Genomic DNA, 19,088 nt, shown 5'->3' on the forward strand with positions numbered 1-19,088 from the left:
CCTTACATAACTTAGAAATAAGTTTTGGATGGTTTGGTATGCCGAAATCAAGTTTATTCGCTTACAGGGACTAAATTCGACAAACTGCGAAAGTATGTCAATTTGTACTGTAACAGACCTTCCGGAACTTGATCATAAGTTAAATATGCCCTAAATATCCTTTACATAGCTTAGAAATAGGCTTTGAGGTGTTTGGTGCGCAAAAATAAACTTTATACTCATTCAGGGACTAAAAGCGTCAAAAAGTGCATAGGTTTGCATTTTGGCGCATATTTTACGTTCTGAATACTTTCGGACTTCCAAAAATTTATCTAAGCATTAAAATATTTTATTTTAGTGTTTGTCATAAGAAAAATCCATTCGTCGCGCAATTTGGATCGTTTTTCGCGTTTATGCGTATTCCGTCGTAAAGTGGCATAAGCTACATAAACGGGTCGTAACGGGTCAAAAGCACTTAGGTTAGGTTTCATTTTAGTATGTAGGCTTTGTTAAATCATATCATGTGAGTTCCCATACTCATTTGCTTTACGAAACCTCATACTATCCAATCTCCCGATTTAGGTCCGGTTATTTATGTAGTTATCTATATAGGGTGCCGTTTGATTTCCGTGATCCCTCTAGCTTTGCTTGGTTGTTGTTCAAGACTTCTAAGCACCCTCAAGTGAGTACATAGTCCCCTCTTTTACTGTTTTCCAAACATTTTGGGGTGAAACACATGTGCCTACTTGTTACTTTCATGTTTTTCGTGTTTTCACATCGTATACTTGCTATGTTCATTAGTACATTATTAGTACATGATTTCATTATGTTTTTGCTATGTATGTCCATTGTGTGCATACTTAGTACATCATTTTACATAACATTTCATGCTATGTATGTTCATCATACTTAGTACATTTTACATCACATGCTATGTATGCCCATTGTGTGCATACTTAGTACATCGTTTTACAAGACATTTTATGCTTGGTATCATGCTATGTATGTCCATCCGTCGCATACTTAGTACATTGTTTGTGCATTCTTACCTATGGTTTGGTTGTTACATATTTCACTTGCCATACATGACATTATGTTTACACATTACTTGATTAACATTTGACAATGGTTTAGACATGGGCAATTTACATTGGTAGTTTATGTGGGTAAGTGATTTGAGTAACGAGACGTGTGTAATGTGATACAAGCATGGTTGATACGCCGCTGGTACTTCCTATATATAAGTGCTTGTATTATATTACATGGCGTAGCGTTATTTAAATCATTCATTTGGATTTATACATTTTTACACAAATAACATATTTTTCACAAGACATTGTTTTACAAAACAGTTTGTTTTATACAAACTCATTTTTACTTGGTTATTCATTTAACCTTACATCATTCTTTTTAACTATACATATCTATCATCGATTTTCAAACATTTTATAAAAGCATACACTTAAACTGGATTCATGACAAGTTTTCATTAAACATTTTCGTAAACCTAAGTCATGAATCCTATTTTCACAAAACCTATGTACTCGCCGGCATTTTTATGCTGATGTATTTTCACATGTGTTTCAGGTACGATAGTTGATGATATTTGATGATGATATTGATGCATGCTCCCCTAGGATTGGACGAGGCCTTAGTGACATTAAAAGATGCAAGACTAGTTAATTTTTGTTATGTTTCTTTATTGTTAAGACATTGTAACTCATTTAATTCAATAAAACGAAATTTGTTTAATCCATGGTTGTGAAACAATGATTCTGTTACAACACTCCCCGACGTTTCCGCCACGTTTTGTTGTTTTACGTGGTCGGCGTGTGACAATTTCTCCAGTGGATATTCTTTTAGAAGCGAAAATGAATGGATGATTCATTTTCTCCAATGGATACTTTTATCGGAAGTAGAAACGAAGGGTAATTGAGAAAGATATTCATTTCCCTGATGGATATTTCTTCGGAAGCGAAAATGAATGGATGATTCATTTTCCTCAATGGGTACTTCTTTAGAAATGGAAATGAAAGATAATTGAAAAAGATATTCATTTCCCTTATGGATATTTCTTCGGAAGCGAAAATGAATGGATAATTCATTTTCCTCAATGGGTACTTCTTCAGAAGTGGAAATGAAGGATAATTGAAAAAGATATTAATTTCCCTGATGGATAGTTCTTCGGAAACGAAAATGAATGGATGATTCATTTTCCTCAAGGGAGAAGTGGAAATGAAAGATAATTGAAAAAGATATTCATTTCCCTGATGGATATTTCTTCGGAAGCGAAAATGAATGGATGATTCATTTTCCTCAATGGGTACTTCTTTAGAAGTGGAAATGAAAGATAATTGAAAAAGATATTCATATCCCTTACGGATATTTCTTCGGAAGCGAAAATGAATGGATAATTCATTTTACTCAATGGGTACTTCTTCAGAAGTGGAAATGAAGGATAATTGAAAAGGATATTCATTTCCCTGGTGGATGTTTCTTCGGAAGCGAAAATGAATGGATAATTCATTTTCCTCAATAGGTACTTCGTCAGAAGTGGAAATGAAAGAATCGATATTGGATTATTCATTCCCAATGGATTTTTCTTTAGAAGTGAAAATGAATGGATAATTCATTTTCCTCAGTTGATACTTCATCATAAGTGGAATGGATTTATTTATTTTCCTAGTGGATATTTCTTCAGAAGTGAAAATGAACGGATGGTTCATGTTCCTCAGTGGGTACTTCATTAGAAACGAAGATGACAAAATTAATGAAGGATTATTTATTCCCTCAGTGGGTATTTCTTTAGAAGTGAAAATGAATGATCAATTCATTTTCCTCAGTGGGTACTTCGTCGGAAATGGAATGAATTTATTCATTTTCCTCAGTGGGTATATCTTCAAAACTGAGAATGAATGGATAGTTTATTTTCCTCAGTGGGTACTTTATCAGAAATGAAAATGAACGCGGTTCACGAATAGATTATTCATTTCCCTCAGTGGGTATTTCTTTCAGAAGTGAAAAATGAATAGCTAGTTCATTTTTCCTCAGCGGGTACTTCATCAGAAATGGAAATGAATATAGTTAACTTTTGTTTCTTGATTAGATTGATACATGACAAAACTTGTTGTGGTTTCCGTGAACTAAATTCCATAATTATTTATGCATCCATAATTACGTAATTCCTTGCACAGTCTGCACAGTTTATTTTATAATGTGTAGGGGAAAGATTTGGTCGAACAACCTTGTGATAACTTTGATTAGGTCAACACATAAACACGTAAGCACATAATAGTCAAACAATTGTTCACTTGGTTATTAATTTGTTATTAATTTGTCATTGATTTGTACTCGGGTATTCAAGGTATACCAGGAATCTAGTCAATGGATTTTGACTAGCACTTCAACAACCTCAAGAATCTATCTGTATAGATAGGATGATCTTACAAGGATTCGATTTCATTCTCAAAGAATCGCAACATTCGTATTAAAGCATAGGAAGAATCCAATTAAGGACTTCGATTTTTGCGCTTTAAATATCTACAAGGATCTAATTATGAAGAAGATCCTATAAGGATTTGGAATTCGTATAGCAGGAGGAGTTTAGGAACCTTGTACTAGGTAGGCTAAGACCACATACGAAGTAGAGTGTTTATGAAATCAAGGTCTAGATATGCTAAGACAACATATGAAGCAAAATGGATTCCTGAATTCATTGTGCTAAGCATGCTTAGACAGCATACGAAGCAGGGCGTTCTAGAAAATCGCACACTACGTATGTTGAGGCAACATACGAGCAAAATTGTTTTTGAAAGCTATGCTTGGAATCGTTAAAAAAAATATGTTTTTGAAAACCTTTCGTAATGTTTTTGAAATCATGTACTAAGGATATTAGGTAAACATTTTTATGAAATGTTTTAAAACTATGTGAGATGATTTTGAAAATGTGTATGAGGTTTTCGAAAACATGCATAATCTATTGAAATCACATGTTGTGTAAAATATCGTGAAATCGGGAAGATATGATATGTAAGACCAATCAAGGGCTTACGGAAGTACCCTTGGATATCCTATTAAGGATTTAAAGTGGTACTTTGGGTATTTGTCCATAGTTAAATCTTGCACCTTGTACTTTGTTTCTTAGAAGAAACGATTATTTAGGATTTTCGTAGACATCACGAGCAATCACAAAAATGGAAGAACTATGAGAGTAGTTTGTCTTGTAAGGAACACGGTTCCTTGGTGTCGGTATTGAAGGGGATAAATCGTTCATACATGTAATCACACTTGTTTTCGTATATCGCAATGCAAATAAATGTTTATTTATAAACCAAAATATTTGTTTCAAAGACTTGGATAACAAAAGAAAATAATACATAAAGTTCGATTGTTTCTAAACAGCATCGTCTTCCAGTCAGTCGAATGCTCATCCATGTGCTGGATTTGCATTAGCAAGCTTTGGGCAATTGTTTCGGAAATGGCCAATCTCGCCACAGTTATAGCAAGAACCTGGTGGAAAACCAGCTTGAGCAGGATTGTTGTCAGCTTGATTCGGTGCAGCTGCAGCTCGATAAACCCTAGCTGTATGACCAGTAAGTCCATAATTTAGGCATTTGCGGCATTTCACACTAGCATGATGATGAAGGTTACATTGGTTGCACGAGGGTGCAGTCCCGTTGTATGGCTTATTAGCAGGGGGGTTGAGCTGGTTGGTTAGGGACAACTTGATCGTTTTGAGCAACCACGATGAAGTTCTGAGAATCTTTGACTTCTTGGGGGACTCAGTCTGCTTATCTTTTGGTTTTGCTTCATCGGTGGGTTTCTTGTCGCCTTTTCGGAAAAGTTTACCCTTCCTGATCTGAGATTCAGTCAGGGTAGCGGATAGCTCAATGGCCTGTCTAACTGTAGTTGGGTTGCTACCAGTAACAATGTCTTGTACTGAGTCAGGGAGACCATCAATATACTTTTCAATTGCCTTATCTAAAGGCGTAACCATGGTCGGGCATAACAGACTTAGTTCCTCATAACGGTCCGTGTAGGCTCGATGCTCACCACTATCTTGCTTAAGATCGTCGAATTCCCTTTCCAATGCCCTGATTTCATGACGAGGACAAAATTCCTTCATCATTAGAGCTCGAAGCTCTTCCCAAGTTTGAGCCAGTGCCACATCAGCTCCCTATCTCTCATCACACCATTCCACCATGTTAATGCCCGTTTCTCAAAGACACTAGACGCGAATTCCACCTTTCGTTCATTTGGACATTAAACATGTCTGAATGTGCTTTCCAAACTCTCGAACCATTGTAGGAGCGCAGTTGCTCCTTGAGACCCAAAAAACTTCGATGGCTTAGCTGAATTGAATGTTTTGAATCACACGGAGCATTATTATTATTGTTATTGTTATTGTTATTGTTATTGTTATTGTTATTCGCCTGGTTTATCTGAGTAATGAGGTTCGGAATCATAGCAGCCATCTGCTGAACGATTGTGGCTGTGAGGGCAGCATTTTCAGTTTGATCGCGTCTAGGAGGCATTTTATAAAAAGAATAAGAAAACATGAGAAACGAGTGAGATTGACAAAAGAGATATTGAAGATATCAACTAAACAATAGGAAGGCAATCATTTGTTTGTTATTTTAAACAAACAATACGACGTACAGAAGCAGAACAAAGTAAAAAGGTTCTTATAATGTATCGCGAAGACATGCTTTAGCCTATAAGTGGACACTCATTCCAAGAGTTCCCAGGTAAGAGTGACTGGCCCGATTATGTGGATTTGTACGAACACTCTAGCCTTAGACAAAAAACTCGGAATACATGCACCCACCCTTCCAGATTGCACGTGTTCACATTAATAAGACCCACACTTTGATGAGATTTTGAAAACTTTGAAGGTTCAAAACCTTATAACAAATCATCTAAGAAGAGATGGTCAGTTTTCAAGTCGGATTCGTAATTCGTGTTCTTGTTGTGGTTGTCACCTAAAGATAGGCAACGGTATTGTTTTAAGATTAACACAAGATAACTTGTGTTAGGGTCCTAGGAAGGTTATAGTCTAGGTCAAAGCATTACTAATAACCTAATTCCCTATAACCATGAGCTCTTGTTGGTGCATACGTCTGTCGACTTCTTCTTGTATCGAGTCTTGTATTGTATTAGATAGATCAGGGTACGACATATGAGAAAATTGGGAAAATATAGGTTTTGGCTATTTCGCACGAAATAGAACATCTATTTCGTACGAAATGAGTTTACGCTATTTTGCCCGAAATCAAGTGTTGATTTCGTACGAAATGACTATTTCGCATGAAATGATTTCGTGTGAAGTGGTTTCGTGCGAAATCATGCTGCCTATAAATACCAGTCGTGTCATTTCGTTTGGAAGGTTCCGATTCCAGAGCCGAAGTGCTGCTGAAGTGTCTACTCGCTGTAAAACTTTGTAAAATCAATCAAATAGACAATTAAAGTGAATTGCAAGCTGTTTCGAACTCGATACGTTTGTTTCCGCCACTCGTATTGAGAAGAACACCTCTGAACGACTCGTTTCGGTCGTGAAAACGATGCTACAAGTGGTATCAGAGCTCAGGAGGAGGAGTTCTACCGAATTCAGCTTGATTTCATTGATTTTCTGACTTCTACACCTTCTTTTCAAATATTAAACAAGATTTAACGGTTAAAATGGTTTGAATTTCACACATTATAAGCGAATTACTGTTTTAACAAAGCCTTGAAAGAATTGGATCAAAATTTAAACTAAAATCTGATCAATTTGACAAAATTCAGATCGAGATGATGACATCAGCAATATTTAGCACGAAATAGAGACTTCATTTCGCACGAAATCACATTTAGAGTTATTTCGCGTGAAATTGTAGTTGATTTCGCACGAAAACAGTATTTCGTGTGAATTTTGGTTGATTTCGCATGAAACCAGTTATTTCGTGTGAGCTATTTCATACGAAATCACTATTTCGTACCAAAGTGTTCTTATTTCGTGTGAAACTCAGTTCATTTCGTGTGAAATCATCAATTCGTTTGAGTTTGAGTTGATTTCACACGAAATCATCCTTTCTCTTGACTATTTCGCTCGAAACTACTCATTTCGTGTGAAAGGTGTTTTCGTTTGAAAAGGGTATTTCATGTGAATTGGTATTTCGTGTGAACTCATCATTTCGTGTGAGATTTGTTTTTCAGGATTGATTCCGTTTGAAAGTGACTGATTGTGAAAAATTTGCTGAATCATGGAAGAGGAATTCTATGACGCTTTTGCTACAGCCCCAACTACTCCAGCTGCCATTGCTCAGAGCATGAACATGGAAAACGAAATTGGAACTTTACAAAAACCTCCGAAACTGATGGGTATTGAAGAGTATTATGGTTGGAAAGATCGATTCGAAAACTGGGTTCAAGCTAACCATTTGAGATCTTGGGAATGTATCAAGAAAAAGTACGTTAAACCTCATACAGATTTGCAAGTTATCAAAAAGATTTTTGAGATGACAGACAAAGAAAGAGATATGTATAAAGCAGAAAAGATGATGATCAGTTTACTCCAGCAAGCTGTGAAAGAAGACATCTTTATTTTGCTTCAACATGATGGTACTTCACGATCGATCTGGGATGCATGTAAAATTAAGTTTGAGGGTAGTGAGAAGTTGATCAGGAGTAAGAAAGCATTGCTTAAGAAAGAATTTGACTTGTTTTCGAGCTTACCAGGAGAATCTTCAAAGAAGCTGATTGAAAGATATTGCCATTTAGTGCGATCAATGTCATTGTTGGATATAAACAAAGATCAAGAAGAATGGGTCGATAAGTTAGCTGATGCTTTACCTCAGAAAGAATGGGGTACATATTTGATGATCTTGAAAAATACTGGAGAGTATGAAAACTTGACAATTTCCCAGTTCATTGAAAAGATTGAAAGACAAGATCTGGAACAACAAAAGATAGCTAGAATGAACAATCCAAGTGGTCAATAAGACATCAAGATGTACTACAAAGGAAGTATTCAAGAGGTTGAAGCAAGTCCAAAAGTTCAAACAGCTTTAAGTGCTGAAAATTCATTTGGTTCAGTAAATCAAAGTCCAAACAGCAGCAGTGGATTTTCATCATACCCAAGTGTTAATCCAAAGAGTTCAACCTCAAGTCATCAGTTTCAAAGCTCAAACAGTAGTAATGGTCAAGTTTTAAACTGCAACATCGCGTTGCATCTTTAGAATGGTAAAAATTTTTCTGAAGAGATTGCTAAAAGTCACATGTCATTACTTGCTACAGTGTTGGAATCATATGAGGGATTGGTTGCTGGTAGAATCGGAAATCCTATGCTGACGAAAGAAGATTACGATCAGATCGATGCAGAAGAAATGGAGCTCATGGACATTAAATGGTGTTTAGCTAGTGTTTTGAGGAGAGCTGAAAAGTTTAAGATGATTACAGGAAGAGATGATTTTAAAGATGCAAATGTTTCTACTTTGGGTTTTGATAAATCTAAAATTACTTGTTTTCGATGCAGAGAGAAAGGACATTTCAAGAGGGAATGTAAAAATAAAGAAACAAGTGGAGCACAGAATCCGTTTGGAAGCAATGATCATTATCGGAAAGCCATATATCAACAAGTTGCTCATCAACCGTATCAACAAAAAGAACCACAAACTGCACATGCTAAAATGATCGAAGAAGCAAATAAGAAAGCATATTTTGGTATCATTGATCAAGATGATGAAAAAGTTGCAGAAGGGTTCAGCTGGGACAAATACATTCCACCAGATTCAAAAGTTATAGCTCTCATCGCACAAATCATTCAAGAACCTGATTTGATGAAGGAATGGATGAAAGGAATTGCTGGTGATGAGAAGAATCAAGATGAAGATTTTGTTACTTTAGAAGATAGTTCAGAAAGTACTCAAGTCTTTGATCAATTATCATCTGATGACAGTGATGATGAAGAAGAAACACAAATAAATATGGGAAAAACTTTTTTATCTCCTGAAAGTTTTAAATTTTATTTTGCAGATCGATTGGAGAAGCTGAAGGAGAGACGAGCAGCAAAAGAACTGAAAAAGATGAAATGTAAGAATGTTGCTGAGACAAAGAAGAATGAAAAGTATGAAGAAGTTAAAGTTGCTGAGAAGTTAGTTAAAGCTGAGAATGTGATTCACGTTGAAAAAGTTGTTGAAGTTGAGAAGGTTATTTAAGTAGAAAAGATTGTTGAAGTCATCAAGCCGTGTCTAAAGTGTTCGGAATGTTGCAAGCAATGTGAAGAGAAAGATGAGAAGTTGAATGAGCTTGACAAGATGAAAGAAAAGTTACTGTTTGATCTCAATTACGTGAAAGAATCATATGATGTGTTGAATAGAACGGTAACTGGTCTACAAAAGACAAATTCTGAAAGAGAAGATGTATTGACAATGATGAATGTTGTGATGATGTCAAAGCAGAAAGCTATCAACTATTACATTGAAGAAAGTGCAAAGTGGAAGCAAGAGTTGGAAATGGAAAAGATAGAGAATGAAAGGATTAGAAGATTGTTACAAAGTTATTCTAGTTCTGATTATTTGATTGACAGAATTTATCCAATTGTTGCAGGTCTTGAAGCCTTTCAAGATGAGAAGCCGAAAGAGAAGGATACTGGTAAGAAACAGAGTGTCAGTTATAACAAGTGTCCGCCTCCGATCTGGGAAGGTTATTCTCCTAGAAAACCGAATGAGGAGCAAGTCAAAAAGGCTGTCAATATAAAGTTAAAATCCGAAACAACTGATGAGTTGCCAGAAAACATTGACGTCACATTCACATTGTCTGACACCGATCATGAGTCTGAGTTAATAAAGAAAGTGGTCGATCAGGTGTTGGATAAAGATGAGGAGTCGGAGTCAAAGTCTGAGTCTGAAAGTTCGGGATCATCATCAGTTGAAAGTCAAAAGTCATCGGTTAAGCAGGTTTACAATAAAGAATTCTTGTTATCAAAATCTAATTTGAATGACGAACCAATCAAAGTGGCATATACTTTGAATGATTCAGACAAATTATATTCTGATGAAGAATTTACAATAAGAAGTGTTCAAACTGAAAAGATCAAAAAGGTTTTCAAATTAACAGAAATTAATATTTCTGAAATAAAAGATTTAAATCTTAATGAAAAACCTAAAAAATACACTTCAAGAGATCAACAAAAATTAAACAAAATTCTAAACAAGAAAAAGAGTTACGGTTCTGGTTCTGGTTTTCAAAAGAAACTAAACCATAACGGTAATTTCAAAAAGAAAGGCTTAGGTTTTGTTCCACCAAAAAATTATAAAAATGAAAAAACTTATAAACCAAAAACTGTATTTGTTTCAGGGTCTAGTTCTGAGGAAGAAGATAAGAGCTCATTCTGGAAACAATCAAACAGAGAATTTCTTGCAAAGAGGCAAGAAGGAATGAAGAATGGAGCCAATCAGAGAAAAGAAACAAGAACCTGTTATCGATGTCAAGAAGTTGGTCATATTGCCTGGAACTGTCCAAAGGCAACCAACACAAAACAGGAAGTTGTTTCTAAACTGAAAGAAAAAGTTATTGATAAAACCGAACCACCAACGGAAAAGTTCAAAATTTTCAAAAACTCAACATATGAAGTTGGTGAATGTTCAAAAAGGTTTTACAGAAGAAGGGTGAATTCTAACAACCAAACATGGGTTGTTAAGAAATCTAATGTGATAATCGGCGATGAATCTGATTCCACAAAATCAGAGGAGCCTCAAGTTGTTACAAAAAAAAAAAGAAAACTCAGTTCCTCCAATGGATGATGGGAACTTTTCACCATTGAGGACTGAAAATTTCAAACAAAAAGTTGGAAAAGTTGAAATATCAAATCAATTCTATTCTGAAAAAAAGAATTTGATGTTGAGAAAGTGTTTAACGGGAATGTGAAAAAGATTTTTGGGAAAATGGTCAATGGGAAGGCCAAAGGGGTAAAAGATTTTTATGAATCTAAAAGAAATGTTGAAACTCCGAGTGAAATTGAAAAGGTCACACCCAAGGCTGGTCAGGCTTGGGTGTCTGTATTCTTTACTTAAAGTCCTGATTTGTCGGAGCTCCCAAGTTGGTAATCGTGGAGCATGAATCGGCATCATTCTTAAAAATTTGTATTTGAGAAAAATTTAAAATTTTTAAATTTTACAGGTTGTGGACTTGCCGGAACTCCCAGGTTGGTAAGTGTGGAGTAGGAATCGGCATTTTCCTGCAAGTGGTATTTATGTTTACAAGTGGTAGTTATTCTTAGAATTGTCATATTTCATTTTACATCGGATTAAGTGAACCTACAAGTGGTTGAAAGAGGTTTTCACTTACAAGTAGTTAATCAAGGTTATTAAGTTGAACTTGATTTAACTTTCATTCAAATGATTGGAAAACAAAGTGATGACCATAACCCCAATTTTACAAGTGATAAAATCAACAAAACTTATTTTTCGGAAAAACCATTTTGATTAAAACAAACTTAAGTGTTTTGAAATCATAATGGGAAAATAGTTTGTTGTCAGGGGGAGTTCTGATTGTTTATGCCAAGTGGATTGAGATTTGAAGCAATTCACAACAGTTGTCATTTTTTTGTACAGTTTATTTTCAAATTTTCCCACAAAATCAAAATTGAAACATATTTAGATTTTAGGGGGAGTAAAAATTTTAGAAAATTTCGAAAATTTGAAAAATACAAAAACATGATAAAACCAGTAAAAGCCGAAACATCGAAAAATTTGAAAAAGAGTTTGTTATGAATAAGAGGAAATGATAGTACATCAGTGGACTATCACAACACGCTAAAGAATTGTAAAGTCAAAAAATGTGATAAACAATCTCACTGCGGATATGCCAGTAGGTTTTTACACATTTAATAGATTGTTTTTGAGATATAAACATAAATTCAAATACTTACTTATCTCGTGGGGAACATCTATCGGATATATGGGTAACCCCCGAAATCTTGTTTGAAAGATTTTCTATTTCTGACATACTAGGTCTTTGTGCGTGATGATATCAGGACTTCTGATTTTGCGGGAGCAATAGCCTAGTCCTCGAATAATACTTTGCATAGCTTTAATCTTAAAGCCAACCCTCAGCACAAAAAATGATGAAACATTGAAAAATGCTAATCATATGTTGTTAAAGAAAAGATCCCCAAACGGGACACACCTAAAGTCGAGCCGTCATCTCTCTATATGAACGGAAGTTCTAGCCTGAGCTCTCACGGTTTCGCATTTACCCGTTTACAAATATCATTAGTGTACACTCACCTGTAAAACTAAATATAGAAGTCTGGATACGGGAGTATATTCTGAGGTGGGACACGCGAATAGGTTTAAGTGCCTTAAAATACTAAATTCGCATCTCGAAACAGTTGAACTTTGTGTAAAAATTTAAGTGGATCAGTATACTGACAATCTAAGTGAATTGTTTAGAACTTAAAATGTTTAAAGCTTAATGGTGTTAGTGATTTGCCTCAAAACTGATATGATCCTCTTACATAAACTCACAAAAATATTATATGTAAATATTTTTGCATTTCATTAAGATCAAAAATTCAAAAAGATTTTCAGTGTGTTTTAGCATAAAAATTTTGAAAAATCCAAAAAGATTTTTGACAACTGTTGGTTGAAAAGCTGATTTTCAAAATTTCGAGCGCTAAACATAATGAACATTTCATGAGGGGGAGTATGTGTATAATAAAGAAAGATTTTGAATGTTTTGTCTACAAGTGGTTCATCAGAGATTAAAATTGTAAAATCATTTTTTTGTTGACTGCTATCTGCATGTGGTATATAAATTTGTCAAATTTTAAATTTGTGAAATTTATTGTGAGGTAGAGATTTGTGCAGGACTTCATGGTTAAACCTGAGCAGAAGGTGTGCCAGGTTTCGGTCCCAGAACATTTTAAGGGGGAGTTTATTAGTAGATCAACATTCAAGGGGGAGATTAGTTGCTGATGCTAATGAACGTAAGGAATCAAGAGATCTGATCAAGAGAATGTAAGAGCCAGTTACAGATCTTGGGATGTAAGAAAGAAGAAAAGAGAAGACTAAGGATATTTTACACTGTCAGATACTTCAGAAAGAGCAAACAGACTGATAAAGACTGAAGACGTTGAAGACTCGACACTAAAGACTTCGTCAACATCCGAGGAGGAGTCTGTTGGTGCATACGTCTGTCGAATTCGTCTTGTATCGAGTCTTGTATTGTATTAGATAGATCAAGGCACGACATATGAGAAAATCGGGAAAATATAGGTTTTGGCTATTTCGCACGAAATAGAACATCTATTTTGTACGAAATGAGTTTACGCTATTTCGCATGAAATCAAGTGTTGATTTCATACGAAATGACTATTTCGCATGAAATGATTTCATGTGAAGTGGTTTCGTGCGAAATCATGCTGCCTATAAATACCAGTCGTGTCATTTCGTTTGGAAGGTTCCGATTCCAGAGCCGAAGTGCTGCTGAAGTGTCTACTCACTGTAAAACTTTGTAAAATCAATCAAATAGACAATTAAAGTGAATTGCAAGCTGTTTCGAACTTGATACATTTGTTTCCGCCGCTCGTATTGAGAAGAATACCTCTGAACGACTCGTTTCGGTCATGAAAACGATCCTACAACTCTGATACCAACTTTTCTGTCACACCCCGACCACGTTAAAACAATAAACCGTGGCGGAAACGTCGGGGAGTGTCGTAACAGAATCATTGTTTCACAACACATGGATTGAAGTTTCGTTTTATTGAATTAAGGTTGTTACATTGTCTCAAATGTAAAAAAAAAACAAAGCATGAACATATTGTCCTTCATTGTTATTAAGTCATTAAGGCCTTGTCCATTCCTATGTGAGCATGCATCAATATCATCATCAAACATCATCAACTATGGTACCTGAAACATATGTGAAAATACGTCAGCATAAAAATGCCGGCGAGTACATAGGTTTTATGAGTGTGTCAGATTCATGGCTTTGAGTTCATATTGCAATACCTCGTCCAACTATGAGAGTTGTCGAGTGAGTACCTTGAAAACAAAAGAGTTTGATATTGTCGTATGTTTCTATCAACTTTTACAAGTTGATATATATGTAAACCAAAACTTTGTAGCCATGAATCTTAACTGAAAACATTTGTTTTTGTAAACCAAGTAGTAAATCGTCGTTTGAAAGTAATCATTGTATGGTTTATATCTTTAAGTAAACCTTGTAGTGTAACTTCATTTTGAAAACATTTGCCCAAGTGGTCTAGATAACGCAACGACATGTAATGTGTTAAAAGCACTTATATATAGGAAGTACCAGGGGCGTATCCACCATTCTTTTATCACATTAGACATGTCCCGTTACCTAATCACTTTCCATAACCCAATCGTTCAATAGTTCAATTGTTCCAATCGTTCAATTAGTTCACATAGATCAAATAGTTCCAATGGTTCAATAGATCAAAATAGTTCACATAGTTCAGATAGTTTCAGTGGTTCAAATAGTTCAGATAGTTCTAGTGGTTAAAATGGTTCAAATGGTTCAAATAGTTCAGATAGTTCTAGTGGTTCAAATAGTTCCGATAGTTCCAGTGGTTCAAATGGTTCAAATAGTTCAGATAGTTCCAGTGTTCAAATAGTTCTGGTAGTTCTAGTGGTTCAAATAGTTCACATAGTTTAATATAAACCATAACATTCGTTTTGCAAACTCGAAAATTGTTTAGCACATATGAATCACCCCAAAACATTCGAAAACGGTAAAAGAGGGGAACTATATACTCACATTGAATTGCAAGGTATCCTCGATTAAAGTGAACTAACAAGCTCGGGCAATCAAGGAATCAAGTGGTTCCTAGTAGTCGGATCGCTAAGTTAATAAATCGACACCTAAATCGGGAGATCGGATAGAATGAGGTCTCGTAAACCAAATGAGTATTGGAACTCATGTGATATGGTTTAACAAAGCCTACATCCTAAATCGAAACCTATCCTAAGTGCTTACGACCCGTTACAACCCATTAAGGTAGCTTTTTTTTGAAACGATAACTTCATTCAACCAAAAACAAACCAGCTCGAAACCGAGCGGCCCAAACCCAAAACAAGCCACCCCTATTACATAATTACATATTTACACCAATCCTTCCAAGAAATACCTCTATCCTTAGATCTATTTTTATACAAAATATAACCCATCGATCTAATATCACAAAAAACCTTTTCAATCCTAAATGGCTTTCCCGAAAAAATCAAATCATTTCTAGCTCTCCATATCATCCAGCATGTAAGAATTGAAATTCCATGGAACACTTCCTTCCTATGCCCATCCAAGCCCACCCACTTGTGAACCTCAAGAATGTCCCGAAACGAAAAGACGAACAAATTAGAAGACTTACACCAAGCCTGGACCTTCTGCCAAATGACCGAAGTGACTCCACACGAAGTGAATAAATGGTCAACCGACTCTACCTCCAGGTTGCAAAGCGGGCAACTATCGTCTTCAATCTGAACTCCCCTCTTCTTCAACGCCTCCCTAGTCGGAATCCTGTCTAGCTCGGCTCGCCACGCGAAGAGATTACATTTCTTTGGCAGCCATTTACACCAATCCCAAACAAACCGAGAACTGAAATCCAAATTGATGAAAAACAACCTCTTCACCGCACCAACCGAGAACCCGATCGACCCAACACCGGACCACAACCATCTATCGGCTCTATCCACTAAATCAACCGATTGTAACAACGCATATAACTTGCTCCATTCAGCCAACTCTGAGCTCGAGTTAGGAACAGACCGCCACTCCCATTTTCCATTCGGATTGGAGACAGGCCGCACCATCCGATCCTTGACCTTGCAAAACTTGTTCGCTTCTAAACGGAACAAAGAAGGCAACTCATCTTTCAACGGGGTCGGAAGCAACCATGGATCCAGCCAAAACATTAACTCCCTCCCATTACCTAGATCCCCACACATGAAGCAACTTAAAGAATGATTATCTCCAACCTGATTTGAGCAAACCTTAACAATATTCCTCCACACCCCGTTAAGAGAAGACTTGAATGGTAAAAATTCCCAACAAAACTTATGACGATGAAGCGCATTAATCACTTTGACCCAAAAACTTTTGCTCTCATTCTTGTATCTCCAGCCCCATTTAGCAAGGAGAGCTTTATTAACGATCCCAAGACTACACAGGCCAATCCCCCCAGCCCAGGCTGGCGAAGCAATACGATCCCACGCCACCCAATGAAGCTTAGCACCATCATTATTGCCACCCCACAAAAACCTTCTAATCAATTTTTCTAAATCCTTAACCACACGCACCGGGGCCTTATATAAGGAGAAGAAATAATTCGGGAGACTTTCCAACACCGCCTTCACTAACGTCACTCTACCGCCTAGAGATAGAACCGACGCCTTCCAAAGGGAAAGTCTCGACTCAAACACCTCAAACACCGGCCTCCAATTACAAATCCTGTTCACGTTAGCTCCCACCGTAATACCCAAGTATTTAAAGGGAAGGTTGTTAGCATTGCATCCAAAAGAGTTAGCCACCAACTCCACTTCCTGTTGATCCACCCCTATGCCGTAAATGTTAGACTTATTGACATTCATTCTCAAACCTGAACAAATGTGGAAACATCTCAAAACCCGAATTACATTTAGAATATTCTCGACACACCATTCACCCATTATAATAGCATCATCCGCGTAAAAAAGGTGGGAGACACAAGGCCCACCATTCGTCAACGAGATACCCTTAAACACCCCTCTGCCTACCGCTTTATCAATAAAATAGGATAACGCCTCCATAACGACAAGAAACAAAAACAGAGATAACGGGTCCCCTTGTCTCATCCCTTTAAAGCAAGGGAAATCGAACGTAGGAGAACCATTAACTAGAACCGAAGCTCTAGCCGAAGAAAGGATGCCGCGAACCCAAGCACACCACCTTGACGGGAATCCTAACTGCTCCAAAACCCCTACCACGAAATTCCAATTCACATTGTCATACGCCTTCTCGAAGTCAATCTTTAGAATGAAGGCTTTTTTCTTGCTTTTTTTCAACCAAGTATGAATCTCGCTAACCACAAGAGGGCCGTCAAGAATAAATTTATCTTTCAAAAATGCCGATTGAGACTCCGAAATCACACTCCCAAGAACCAGTTTCATACGATTAGCCAGAATCTTCGAGATTACCTTATTAACCACTCCAACTAAGCTAATCGACCGATAATCACCCAAACCTACCGGATCTTTCTTTTTGGGAATAAGCGCGATAAAGGAAGCGGCACACCCCCGATTAATCTTACCTGTGAGATAAAAATCCTCCAGAATGTTCACAAAATCAGTCTCAAACAACCTCCAAAAATGTTTAAAAAACCTGAAATTAAACCCGTCCGGCCCAGGAGCCCTATCGGACCCACACTCAAAAACCGCCTTCTTAATCTCTTCACAACTAAACTTCTTCGTAAGGAAAGCACCATCCTCGGCCGAAAGACACATACAATTTTCCATCCCGATAGTGGGCCTCAACACCGCCGATTCTTTGAATTTGTCCCTGAAAAACTCGAACACAAACTGTGACAACTCGAGTTTCCGAGATCCCACTTTTGCATTTATTGCACGTTCACTGTTTGTTTAGTTGTTTACTTACACAATTAGTTTGCTATGAAACTGTATACGTTTTGATTCAATAAAGTGTATTGTGTTTGTGCATGGTTATATGTTAAAGTTTTGACAAACACATGAACTTGGTGACGAAATTGTAAATTATATTGTGATGGGTGTGTTTTATGTAAAAGATGATACTTAGGGGTGTGTAGAGTAGTTAGTGAAATTTTAATCACTCTTAACCCTAATCTCCTTCACTAATCATCAAACAAGAATCAACATACGTACTATCACATTCTCCAATCCTCTCTACAATCATCTTCTTCATCATTGGCACAAGCTCTCAATCATCACTCTTGATTCCTCTCCTTATCTAGAATCAATCCAAGGTAATTGTTTAATGATTGTTTGTTGTTATTAATCCTTGATTATGTGGTTCATGTAAACCCTAGTTCTTCACATAATAGTTCTGTGTTATTGATTGAATTCTGATTATTGTGAAATGATTTTGATTAGTGTGTAATCATTTGCCTGATGTTAAGCTACAAGATATGTTAGATTTATTGATTGATAATTGGATTACTGCAATGCATATGAATGAATTAGGGTTTCCTGGTCGTACAAACAAAAATGTAACTGTTGCACTGTAGTTGAATGTTCATATGATTGATGTTTTGCGCGATGTTTGATCTTGCATGTAGTCCGACTTTTGTTGATTAAAATAGTCTGAGTTTTTGTATATGTGATAAAGTGTAGGTCCGAGTTTTATGAGATGTTATGATCCGAATTATGTAAGTGTTATGTTGTCCGAATTTTGACAAGGGAAGCCTTGTCCGAACTTTTGATGTGGGATAGCTTATGTCCGAATTTTTATAAAAACAAAAAAGGTCCGAATTTTTATATAAACAAGGGGTCCGAGTTTTAGGGGGGCATGATGTCCGAATTTTTAAGTGATAATGCTTGTCCGAACTATATGTATTTGAATGGTCCGAAGTTATTACACATGAGTGGGGTCCGACTTTTGTAGTTGGATACAAGGTCCGACCTTTAAACCCTAAACATGGTCCGAGTTTCTGTCTTGTTAACTTAGTCCGACTTTTTGAATGAAACAAGGGGGGTCCGACTTTGTGGGAAGCACAACATGGTCTGACTTTTAGCTAGGGATGTTTGCCTTGTCCAAGTTTTAATGTATGCACTCATGATCCGAATTTTAGAAATGTTACATGCTCTGAGTTCTGTAAATGTTTGAAAAGACTGAGTTTATATTGATGCCAAGTTCAGAACCCTGTGTGAGGAACAACATGCTACTGTATGCTACTGTATGTGATTATGTGATACTGTATGTCACTGCATGTTATAGTATGTATATGCAATCTACGCCATGCTGATCTGTTTGGACATTAAGGAATTGAAAACCCTAATTGAACGTAGATACTTACATCGAGTTTATGTGCAATGTACCCTAGGTCGTGTGTAACGGGCCTAATCATTTATTTACACTAGAAGCACTAGCAA

The 19,088-nt window shown here is 36.5% G+C and overlaps 1 protein-coding gene across 1 annotated transcript in view; it reads right to left on the minus strand.

Annotated features, from left to right (window-relative positions):
• LOC110931403 overlaps nt 1-19,088 on the minus strand; it is an 87,387-nt gene that overhangs the window by 9,214 nt on the left and 59,085 nt on the right. Inside the window, exon 3 of the mRNA XM_035988060.1 lies at nt 15,177-17,520. Coding sequence (XP_035843953.1) covers nt 15,177-17,520 — 2,344 coding nt within the window. The remainder of the gene's footprint in view (nt 1-15,176; nt 17,521-19,088) is intronic.

This window comes from Helianthus annuus, chromosome 3 (genome assembly GCF_002127325.2).
Source record: "Helianthus annuus cultivar XRQ/B chromosome 3, HanXRQr2.0-SUNRISE, whole genome shotgun sequence".
Classification (NCBI taxonomy): domain Eukaryota; kingdom Viridiplantae; phylum Streptophyta; class Magnoliopsida; order Asterales; family Asteraceae; genus Helianthus; species Helianthus annuus.